The sequence below is a fragment of the Ranitomeya imitator genome, chromosome 4 (assembly GCF_032444005.1).
Source record: "Ranitomeya imitator isolate aRanImi1 chromosome 4, aRanImi1.pri, whole genome shotgun sequence".
In the NCBI taxonomy this organism is placed as follows: domain Eukaryota; kingdom Metazoa; phylum Chordata; class Amphibia; order Anura; family Dendrobatidae; genus Ranitomeya; species Ranitomeya imitator.
The window spans coordinates 470137566-470149934 of NC_091285.1; the positions used below are offsets into that span (position 1 = coordinate 470137566).

At 46.7% G+C, this 12369-nt stretch overlaps 2 protein-coding genes across 7 annotated transcripts in view; both read left to right on the forward strand.

Annotated features, from left to right (window-relative positions):
- The window catches only part of LOC138676501 (threonine--tRNA ligase 1, cytoplasmic-like), a 116081-nt gene that overhangs the window by 34753 nt on the left and 68959 nt on the right, over positions 1-12369 (forward strand). For all 5 annotated transcript variants that reach the window (XM_069765863.1, XM_069765865.1, XM_069765864.1 and 2 more), the window contains exon 2: positions 7295-7378. In XM_069765863.1, coding sequence (XP_069621964.1) covers positions 7295-7378 — 84 coding nt within the window. The remainder of the gene's footprint in view (positions 1-7294; positions 7379-12369) is intronic.
- MAPDA (N6-Methyl-AMP deaminase) overlaps positions 1-12369 on the forward strand; it is a 270844-nt gene that overhangs the window by 10516 nt on the left and 247959 nt on the right. The window lies entirely within an intron of this gene.

Here is a 12369-nt window from a genome sequence, read left to right on the forward strand (position 1 = left end):
TCAGCCGGAAAGCAGAGCGGTGACGTCACCGCTCTGCTTTCCGGACGCTGTGCTCACACAGACAGTACAGGAGGAGTGCAGAGCACAGCGCTGGAGGACAGACGGCTGTAGGTAAGTATGTTCTGTTTGTTTTTTTCTTTTAGGAAGGTAACCAGGGTAAACATCGGGTTACTAAGCGCGGCCCTGCGCTTAGTTACCCGATGTTTACCCTGGTTACCGGCATCGTTGGTCGCTGGAGAGCGGTCTGTGTGACAGCTCTCCAGCGACCAAACAGCGACGCTGCTGATCCGGATCGTTGTCGGTATCGCTGCAGCGTCGCTTAATGTGAAGGGGCCTTTAGATGTCGTATCGGATCAGTTAGCTTTTGGTAGAAAAGTATTACATGCAGTAGTCCCACCCTAGTTATATATCCTTTGGTATTTCTCCAATGGTGCTGTCAGGTGGTGAACTGGAAAACGGTAATTAGTTCTTACCAGTAATTGTATTTCCAGGAATCCACCTGACAGCACTACTAGTTCCCTCCCACTGCAAGCTTATACTATTGACTAATGTGATGTAACATTGGTGTATAACTGCTAATAAACTTTCTTTTTGCATCCATCCAGATGTGGTACTTAGAAAATCACTGGTGGGTGGAGTGGGGAGGGTCCTTTTAACCGCTTGTTGTTTCTGTCCCACTGAGGGTAAGAAGGACGTCCTCCAATGGTGCTCTCAGGTGGATTCCTGGAAATACAATTACCGGTAAGAACTAATTACCGTTTTTTTTCTGCAGCATGTCAATTCTTTTTGCGTTTCTGTGCCTATTGACTTCAATTGAGTCAGTCAAATCCATAGCAAAAACGCAGGTATACAAATGTTTGTGTATTTGCTGAGTTTTTGTTTTGCATTTTACTGGCTTCCTATCGTGTTTCCCATACCGTCATCTGTGTGACAGCATGGGAAACACTGGCGCGGTGGTTGTTGTCGGCAGTAACGCTGCCGTATGTAAGACCATCGATCAGACCCCTGCGGGGTCATGCTGTCAGATGTCAGCAAGACCCCACAGCTGTGACTGTGACCCACAGGCATGAGCCAATGAGACTACTGCTCCCATTGGGCTACGTCACTGATAACATTTACAGCAGGTGCCGCTGATGGGAGATGTAGTCTAATCTGCCAGCGCCTGTGCTCACGGTTAAGAATAAATTAAAATTACATACATAATCAAATTAAAAAAAAATTATAGTCACATTAACGCCCAATGCCCTTGTCTCCTAGAAATAATGTAAAATAATAAACCAACATATACTCACCTGTCTGCCGTAGTCCACGTAATTCTGAGGGTCCCACGGCGATCTCATGTATAGAACAGTCACATCGGGATATGTGACCGCTCTACCTGGCTGCCGGCGACACACTGATATGAGATAATCACTCCCACAGTGTATCACTGAGCTTCCGTGAGGGTTCACCGGAGTTCATCTACTCCGACGCTCTCACGGCACCGCTGCGTGAGAACTTTCCCACTAGCGTTGGTGCCATAAGGGATATTACCAGAGCTGGTCAGCTGATGAACTCCGGTGACCTCTCTCACCGCAGCTCAGTGATACAGGTGCGATTACCTCCTGTCAGTGTATCGCCGGCTGTCTTTGAGAGCAGTCACATCAGATACTGCTTTCAAAGTGATCAGGATCATTGTGGGATATTATGGATCAACTTCTTGGCAGATAGGTGAGGAATATTGTGGTTATTTTATTTTGTTGCAGGAGATGTTGGCTTCAGTGGATTAGGCGTTCGGTGATTATGGTTTAATTAAGATTATTAAAGGAGTCTGTCATTATTTCAAATAAAGGACTTTAGTCTTGGTGTCTGTGTTTTTATACACTATCATTATGGAGTTAGTAATGGATAGGTGTTTTATAGACGCCTCTCCATTACTAACCTGTGGGCTTGATGACACCTGACAATACAAAGGTGACCTCAAACCCACAAATATGAACTCCACTTGCCAACGCTACAGGGCAACTGGGAAGAGCGAGGCTAAGCGCCAGATTTGGCACATCCTTTAGATGTGCCTTTTCTGTGGTGGCCAAGAGCTGATGTTTTTAGTCTTGAAGGGGCCAATATCCATGGCCCCTTCCTAGGCTTAGCCTTTGCTGGTTAGATTTTATAGGGGACCCTATGTCAATCTTTTTCTGGAGTCCCCCTGTAAACTAGTCAGTAAAGGCTAAGCAAACAGGTGTGAGCTGATATTAATAGCCTGGGAACCTTTATGGCTATTGCCTCCTTCCCAGAATATTAACATCAGCCCTCAGCTGTCGGCTTTTCTTCTGTTGGTTATTGAAATTACGCGGGTGCCCAAGCAATTTTTTTTCCATTTTTTTTTTCTTTAAAACTATTGCTGTCTGGTTACAGCTAGTGATGAGCGAGTATACTCGTTGCTCGGGTGGTCTCAGAGTATTTGTGAGTGCTCGGAGGTTTAGTTTTCGTTGCCGCAGCTGCATGATTTGCGGCTGCTAGACAGGCTGAATACATGTGAGGAATGCCTGTTTGTTAGTGAATTCCCACATGTGTTCAGGCTATCCAGGTTGCCTGAGGCAAGGAAAACTAAATCTCCGAGCACTCACAAATACTCGGAGATCACCCGAGCGTGCTCGGGAAAACTCGAGCAACGAGTATACTCGCTCATCACTAGTTACAGCCTATGTACATTCCTTCTGGTTGCAATGTGTGTGTTTGTGTTTACTTATCGGCTTAGTAATGAGGGTGTCGAGCTGACACTTTCTCATTACTAACCCTAGAGCTAGGTGTCACTGACAGCTGCTGACACCAAGCCCTACTACTGCATCAACATGAAAAAGGGGGTGTTGAACCAAGAAATTACATCACAAAACTTTTTTTTAAAATATCTTTATTTAGCTAAAAAAAAGCAATCATTGCTGTCCAAAAACGGGGCAAAACGCACGTTTTTCCCACAGCCCTTTTCCTACTAAGAGATGCAGAAATTTCTGCAAGCAAATACTCAATGTGCGCACATAGCCTTACACACAACGCTAGTACAATATAATGTTATAGAATGGAAAATATGCAGCATATCTAAATAAACCATAATCTTAATAGTACAGAAACATTTATTGATGACCCTATGAAAGGATCAATATTGGAAAATATTGTGTTAGGCTGATCTGACCTGTAAAAATACCACGGCCAGGGATTATTGATCGTCATTATTTCATTGACTATTGTAAAGACTATAAGGTGCACATAAGGTAACAACTCTGGACCCTGTGGTTAAAGCTATTTTAATTTACTACCTTTTAAAGGGGTGATATTTTATTTTGGCTCTCTAATTAATTTATGTTTAAGACTAGGACCGCACCTAAAGGTACCGTCACATTTAGCGACGCTGCAGCGATATAGACAACGATGCCGATCACTGCAGCGTCGCTGTTTAGTCGTTGTGTGGTCGCTGGAGAGCTGTCACACAGACAGCTCTCCAGCGGCCAACGATGCCAAAGTCCCCAGGTAACCAGGGTAAACATCAGGTTACTAAGCGCAGGGTGATCCAGCTGCGAAATAAGGTGCTGGCCTTCTAGCTCCGACCAGCGATGTCACAGCAGGATCCTGATCGCTGCTGCGTGTCAAACACAACGATATCGCTATCCAGGATGCTGCAACGTCACGGATCGCTATCGTTATCGTTGTTAAGTTGTTCAGTGTGAAGGTACCTTAAGTGTTTGCTGCAACCTAATATGCATGACAATGACTCCTCACCCATAAACTGAAGGTAAAAGGATTCTGAGCCACAAAGTACAGTGCAATGTACACCATGTCCCAAATTATTATGCAAATTATATTTTTCTCGGATGCTCCTAAAAGGTTGGCGCAAATGACAGTCAGTCTAATAAAAGTCATCACCAGTTAAAGTATACATCGAATTTTAGTGAAGAAACCTCCCAATGATAACAGTATAATCTCCAAAATGAATAAAAACTCAAAGTGCACTGTTCCAAATTATTAGGCACAGTAGAATTTCTAAACATTTGAAATGTTTTAAAGAACTGAAAATGCTCATTTGTTGAATTTGCAGCATTAGTAGGTCACATTCACTGATCAAAAAAGCTATTTAAAGGGAACCTGTCACCCCAAAAAGGGCTTATCTACAGCATTCTGAAATGCTGTGGATAAGCCCCCGATGTATCCTGACACATGAGAAAAAGAGTTTAGATTATACTCACCCAGGGGCGGTCCCGCTGCGGTCCGGTCCGATAGGCGTCGCGGTCCGGGGCCTCCCATCTTACGATGATGTCCTCTTCTTGTCTTCACGCTTCGGCACAGGCGTACTTTGTCTGCCCTGTTGAGGGCAGAGCAAAGTACTGCAGTGTGCAGGCGCCGGGAAAGGTCAGAGAGGCCCGGTGCCTGCCCACCTCAGTACTTTGCTCTGCCCTCAACAGGGCAGACAAAGTACGCCTGCGCCGGAGCTGCAGCGTGAAGACAAGAAGAGGACATCATTGTAAGAAGATGGGAGGCCTCGGACCGGACCGCGACACCCACCGCAGCGGGACCGCCCCTGGTTGAGTATAATCTAACCTCTTTTTCCCATCTTTCAAGATACATTGGGGGCTTATTTACAGCATTACATAATGCTGTAGATAAGCCCTTGATGTTGGTGGGCTTAGCTCATCTACGATTTTTGGGTGACAGGTTCGCCTTAACTCCAAAACATCCTAATAGACCAAGTTACATGTTAACATAGGAACCCTTCTTTGATATTACCTTCACAATTCTTGCATCCATTGAACTTATGAGTTTTTTGGAGAGTTTCTGCTTGTATTTCTTTGCATGAAGTCAGAATAGCCTCCCAGAGATGCTGTTTTGATGTGAACTGCCTCCCACCCTCATAGATCTTTTGCTTGATGATACTCCAAAGGTTCTCTATAGAGTTGAGGTCAGGGGAAGATGGTGGCCGCACCATGAGTTTATCTCCTTTTATGCCCATAGCAGCCAATGACTCAGAGGTATTCTTTGCAGCATGAGTTGGTGCATTGTCATGCATGAAGATGATTTTGCTCCTGAAGGCACATATCTGCTTTTTATACCATGGAAGAAAATTGTCAGTCAGAAACTCTATATACTTTTCAGATGTCATTTTCACACCTTCGGGAACTTTAAAAGGCCCTACCAGCTGTTTCCCCATGATTACGGCCCAAAACATGACTCCACCACCTTGCTGAAGTTGCAGCCTTGTTGGGACATGGTGGTCATCCACCAACCATCCACTACTCCATCCATCTGGAACATCCAGGGTTGCTCAACACTCATCAGTAAACAAGACTGTTTGAAAATTAGTCTTCATGTATGTCTAGGCCCAGTGCAACCGTTTCTGCTTGTGAACACTGTTTAGGGGTGGCCGAATAGTAGGTTTATGCACCACAGCAAGCCTTTGAAGGATCCTACACCTTGAGATTCGAGGGACTCCAGAGGCACCAGTAGCTTCAAATAACTGTTTGCTGCTTTGTAATGGTATTTTGGCAGCTGCTCTCTTAATCCAATGAATTTGTCTGGCAAAAACCTTCCTCGTTATGCCTTTATCTGCATGAACTCTGTCTGTGCTCTGTTTCATGTAGAAAAGCCTCGGAGACACCATCACGTGTTTCTCAACGCAAGCAATAAATAGCCAGGTCTTTCACCGGGAAGGAACAACCATGGAAAGGGCAGCATCCCAAAAGGGAAAACCACCTATGCCAAAACATGGTATCCATCCACAGACAGCTGTTTCGGGGTATTTGCCCCTCATCAGTGTGGAGTAGGAAACTGGCTATTAGGAGCAGTGCCTAGTAAAAGGACTATAAACATATAGTGACGGTGTCTCCGCGGCTTTTCTACATGCATTTGCATATTTCCCATAAGGGATGGGGGCAGTGTTCTGGATCACTGCGTTGAGAAACATGTGATGGTGTCTCCGCGGTGTTGGATGTTTTGATCTCCCCGAGGTCATTCATCCTTATGTTTATAGTCCTTTTACTAGCCACTGCTCCTAATAGCCAGTTTCCTACTCCACACTGATGAGGGGCAAATACCCCAAAACAGCTGTCTTGTGGATGGATACCATGTTTTGGCATAGGTGCTTTTCCCTTTTGGGATGCTGCCCTTCCCGTGGTTGTTCCTTCCCTGTGAAAGACCTGGCTATTTATTGCTTGCGTTGAGAAACACGTGATGGTGTCTCCGCGGCTTTTCTACATGCATTTGCATATTTCCCATAAGGGATGAGGGCAGTGTTCTGGATCACTGCATTGAGAAACACGTGATGGTGTCTCCGCGGTGTTGGATGTTTTGATCTCCCCGAGGTCATTCATCCTTATGTTTATTGTGCTCTGTTTCAGTCACAAATCTCTTCACAGTATGATGATCACTCTTTAGTTTTCGTGAAATACATAATGTTTTCAAACCTTGTCCAAGGCATTGCACTAGTTAACGCTTTTCAGCAGCAGAGAGATCTTTTATTTCCCACATTGCTTGAAACCTGTGGCCTGCTTAATAATGTGGAACATAATTTTGAAGTAGTTTTCCTTTAATTAGAAGGAAAACTAAATGTGTTTAAGATTGATTTCAGTGATCCATTCAGCCCTGAGACACAATACCATCCACGAGTTTATTTGAAAAACAAAACAATTAAATCTTTATGCCACTTAAATCCAATTCGCATAATAATTTGGAACATGGTGTAAGTGGGGTCATAATTGACCCCGCGTACAAACAGATTTGGGGAATGATTTAGTTATTTAGATGCACTGCATTTGTATCATTTACATGTAGTGGGTGAAATACCCAACTAAAGCCGCATCAAAATCTATGGTACATGTAAAACGTGTAGACTTTGTCCCAGATTTTGGTGTGACTTTCATCACACTCACCATTATGCGGTCTCCGGCCTGATAAATGGCTGTGTCCTATTTAGGGATGAGCGACCCCTGACTATAAAGTTCTGGGTTCGTACCCTAAATCTAGGGTCCGGTGCTGAACTCCGAACATGGCTTCTCCTGGAAGTCTGTCTCACAGTTTAGGAGTATGGGAAGGAAAGGAAGAGAGAGATTTCCAGCTCCAGAGATCATTTCCCCATTGATTTCAGTGCTGTTCAAGTTCGGGGACCATTTTGGTGCCTGGACTGAACTTTGGACTAAAGTTTGGTTGGGTGCCAGAACCTGAACTTCCATGGGTCTGTTCATCCCTAATCCTATTGAACACTTTCCCTCACTGTAAATTCTCATTCATGAGCAAAGGTCATTAATTTACCAAATTGTAACTTTTATTATAGGAACATGTGAAGCAACAAGCGGTTTCTCAGAGCAAAAAGAAGGAAAAGAAGGCCAGCAAGGAAAGTGATGAACAGAAGCTGCAGGTGGGTGTTTTCTCACGACATTTCCCCTCAGGTATAGATAGCATGTGTGAGAGATTTGCTTGGTGAACTTCAGCATGGTGTGCAGTGGTGCTTGGGATTTTAATTTCTTTTACAGCTCTTCTTCTGTTACCAGCCACTGCTGCAGTCTATTAGAGGTGGCTGGTCTCCTAGGCAAGGAGTGCAGCTATTACAAAATGTGTGTGGACTCGGGCAGGTTCATTGCCCTGCACCTCTCCGACACTGCAATGGCAGATTCGCCTCTGTTTACATTATCGTAGAGTGCGCTCTCCCCTCTCTTACATTTCCTTCATTCCCAGCAGGCATGAAGTCAGGAGACAGGCAACTGGTGCGCTCCTGAAGATATTTTTTGAAAATGCCTTTCTTTATCGCTTCATTGGGGGACATATGTAACCATGGGTGTATGCTGCTGTCGCTAGGAGGCTGACACTATGCAAAAAAAGGAAATAGCTCCTTCTCCGCAGTATACACCCACCGACAGGCACCAAGTACCTCAGTTTAAGCTTAGTGTCTGTAGGAGGCAGACCTGGATCTGATCCCAGATCCATCTTTTCCTTTTTTTCCTTTGTCTTTCAGGTTCTTCAGCTTCAGGGTAACAGAGTGTAATTTCTCACCCTGTTTTCCCACACTTATGCGACCGAGAGAGCAGTGTGGTGTCACCCACATCGCCCACTCTCGGACCCGCAGGCAGGACTTTATCCACTGTCACCTTTACTGGTGTTTCAGGATGATTACTGGTGGCCAGTCCTTTCCGTTTCCCCTCCTCACCCCTCTCCTCGGAGAGGGCTGAGAGGACAACGGTGGTCACCAGCTGTGGCCTCCCCCCTTCTTGTAAGGGTTGATGCCGTCTTCTGCACCGTCTGGAGACGGCACGGGAAGGAGGATCCCGGTTTCCAGTGACCCTCACCCACCCAGCCTGCCTCACTGTTTACCTGCAACAGAACGCCGCACAAAATATGGCATCACTGAACGACAGCGGCTATCTTTTCTTCATGCTAGTGCTTTAACGCCCTCCTTCTGTCCTGGCCACAGCCACACCCACGCATTAAGCGCGCATAATTATCACGCGCTTTTTTCCCTATCAAGGGGCCTCCTCTTCCTGCCCAATGCACTTCTCCGGCGACACAGCCAATAGGAAGGGCTCCTACTCCCTGATACAGTCAGGCGTGGCCAATTTTCATACCGGACTAGGACCTTAGTTAATGCCATTTTTTTTCTCTACCTGCAAAGTGTGTGAAGATTCGAAAGCGTATGAAGAATCGTGCAGTCACCATCGTCTTCCGGTTCCAAAGGGCACAACAGGCATCCATCAGTAACCTGCACTGGAACTGGGGGACATTGCAGCGTGAGCAGTGACAGCGCCATCTCTGTTATCAGGTAGGACCAGCCCAGACTAGTTAATTTCTCTCTTCACAAGGGCTTAGCTCTCTCCAGCTGCAGCCCTAGTCTATCATTTATGTCCAATCTCAGGGAGGCCCATTCCTGTCCCTATAATCCGTGACGCCTGTGCCATCTGTAAAAGAAAAGTGGCATTCAGAGAAACCCTCTATCGCCCAGGATGAGAGCACTTCCCCTCCCTCCGGAGTAGGCTAACCAAAGTCTCTCACAGTCCCTGGTCCAGGTCCTGGAGCGACCTCCACGTTTGTTTTCTGCCACCAGTGCTCTGAACACCTCTCGCGGTGATTCGCATGCACCTGACCGCGACCTTCACAGGGACAAATCGGGTACAAAGCAAAGGAAGCTGCGGGTCCCTCTACTTTCTCCTGTATGCATTCCTCATCCCAATCCCCCTCCTCGGAGGCGGCTTTTGGGGTCAGTTATGGATTTCCAATCTTTGTCCGATACGGACCAGACCGGAAAGATGCAAGATATGCTCAATAGCCTCATCTTGGCAAATTACCAAAATTCTGAACCTAAGGAAGGACGGGGCACCTGCTCAGGAGCAGTCCGTTGTTTCTAAGGGCTAAAATGTCCTTCCCGGAGTTTTCCCTAATCTCAGGGAAGTTGTCATGATTATGTCTAAACACTGGGAAACCCTGAAAAGCGCTTCCCAGGTAGGAAGAAGCTACACATCCTCTACCCCTTTAGCCCAGCTCTTCTTAATAAATGGGCAGAATCTCTAATGTGGATCTGCCTGCTTCTCGCCTGTCTTCCAAGACAGCCTTGTCTCTACTGATCAGTGCATCGCTTAAGGATTCTACAAATAGACAGATTGAATCCTTTGCTAAGTCAGCCTTTGAAGTAACTGGTGCCTCTCTCTGTCCCATATTTCCTTACACCTGGGTGTCAAAATCCATGTCTGCCGGGGCAAGAATGCTTACTCAGGGTATTCTAGCGGCAGCTTCTCCGGATGGGATGCCAAATCTGGCAGATCAGATTGCCCATGCCGGCAAATATCTTGTGACGTGACCGCTGGCTTTTTATGCAGCTGGTTGATCCGCCACGGCTACCAGCAACATCGTTGCAATACGCCGCATACTCTGCCCTCACTGGCCTTGCCTTCCAAGGCTCTAGACCTTTTGGATCCAAGCTGGATCAAATAATTTCAGATGCCAACGGCGGGAAAAGCACCTCGCTTTCCCGGTCCAAGTCTAAATGTCCTTTTAATAGGAAAAGGTTCTTTCAATCTCGAGAGGGATAGCGACTTCTGGCTCCAAAATCGACTTTTCTTCTCCCCCAGGAAGAAGTTTCCTTCTGTTTCGCCTGCCAAGACATACGTCGCAGGCCCCAGGAGTTCTTCAGACCGTCTTTTCCCTACCACGCACAGGAGTGATCGTACCCGCCCTCAGAAACGTATGGTTTTCGGGGTTCTACTCTATTCTTTTCATAGTCACGAAGGATGACTGACCGCTCCCTCCGTTTTTGGACCTCAAGCGGTTTACCTTTCACATTCGGTTCTGTCTTTTCAGGACCGAGTCCCTACGTTCGGTTATCACTTCCATGGACTCGGGAGAATTCTTCACATTCCTGTTTGTGTTTAGCATCAGAGGTTCCTATGGTGTGCAATCCAGGAGGGTCTTTATCAGTTCACGGCCTTTTCTTTTGACCTGGCCTCCGCTCCCACACTAGTCACGTCATGACAGGTTCATGGACATCCTTCTCTCCAGGGTTTTTTTCATATTTCTCTTCTTGGACGATCTTCTGATCAAGGAGCCGTCCCGCTGAGACTGCAACCAGAGTCTTCAGTTTACTCTGGATACTCTGGTCCATCTCGGCTAGATTATAACCGAGAGAAGTTCTCCCTCACCTTTGCTCGGCACCTGGTGTTTTTAGGTATAAGGTTCGACACGACCCAAACCTGTGTTTTCTTTCCAAAGGATAGGTTTTTCATCCCTCTGCCTGGGGATCCGTACTCTGAAGCGTCCAGCTTCTCTTCTCCTACGGTCCTGCATGAGAGTTCTAGGGGAAAGGGATTGTCGCTATGGAAGCCGTTCCTTTTGCCCAGTTCCATGCCCGTCCTCTTCAGCTGGCCCTCTGGTCGTCTCCCCGGTTGATTCTGTGCTTCTATCTCTCAGGGTGAGGCAGTCCCTCACCTGGTGACTCTGTCGGCATCAGTCCTATGAAGGCAGTCCTTCCTTCCTATCTGGTGGCAGGTCATCACCAGCGAGGCCAGTCTCCTCATTTGGGGAGCCGCTTTTTCTTTGTCACACAGCGCAGGGCCACTGGAACGCCAAAGAGGCCTCTCTCCCCGTCAATCTCCTGGAGATCAGGGCAATTTTTCTTTGCTCTTCGCCACTGACATTCTCTCTTTCCGAGCCAGCTGGTCTGCAAACAGTCGGACAACGCCACGGCTGAGGCTTACATAAACAAGTTAGGATAGAGGTAACAAGGATTCTGCGATGGGCAGAATGTCACGTTTCTGCCATATCAGTCGTGCACATTCCGAGGGTAGAAAGTCGGGCAGCCGATTTTTCTGAGCCATCAGGGTCTTGCTTCGGGCGTGTGGTTGCTCAGCTCCACCGTCTTCATCCAGATATGCTGAAATGGGGCTCCCCAGATGTCGTCCTCATGGTGTCTCGGATAAACCACGAAGTTCCTTGGTTCGTAGCCAGGTCCCGGGATCCACTAGCCACCTGATGAGATGCTCTAGTAATATCATGGTCACAATTCCAACTACCTTATCTTTTTCCGTCTCTCCCCTTGTCCGAGAGTTGTGAAAAGGCTAAACAAAGAAGGGATCTCTATAATTCTGATGGCTCCGGACTGGCCAAGATTGCCTGGTGAACATGTTCATGGATGCCCCTTGGAAACTTCCAGTCCGTCCAGTTCCTCTCTCCCAAGGTTTCCTCTTCCACAAGAGTTTATATTCTCTTGAGTTTAACAGCATGGCCGTTGAGACCATAGTCCTGAGGGAGGCTGTATTTTTTCCCATCTGGTCATTCAGACCATAATTAAGGCCAGGAAACCAGCATCCTTGCGTATCTACTACAGATACTGAAAGGCCTTCTTCCAGGGGAGTGTGGATAAGGGTTTGATCTCTATGTCCTTTTTTTTTCTCTTCCTTCCATTCTTGGTTTTCTACAAGCGGGTTTTGACTTGGCTCTATCGTTTCTGTCAATTCTTTTCCAATGAAATCTGGCTTCTCGTTCCCAGATAAAGGACCTTTCTTCAAGGAGTCGCCCACCAGGTACCTCCCTATTGTCTTCTGATAGATCCATGGGATTTTAACCTTGTTTTTGGCGCGCTGCAACACGCTCCTGTTGAGCCCATTCAAGACGTCACGTATTTATCCTGTCTCGGACAGTTGTCGTCTTAGTTAAATTACGTCCATCAGGAGAGTTTCCGAGTTAGCGGCATTGTCCTGCCATTCCCCGCTCCTGATTCTATATCAGGACAAGGTAGTTCTCAGGCCTGTTCCTTCCTTCTATCCAAGGTAGTCTTTTCATTTCTCATTAATGAAGACATTGTCCTTCCTTCTGTGTCTCTCCGGTCCATCTCCTGGAGAAGTCCCTCTACAAGCTGGATCCTGTCAG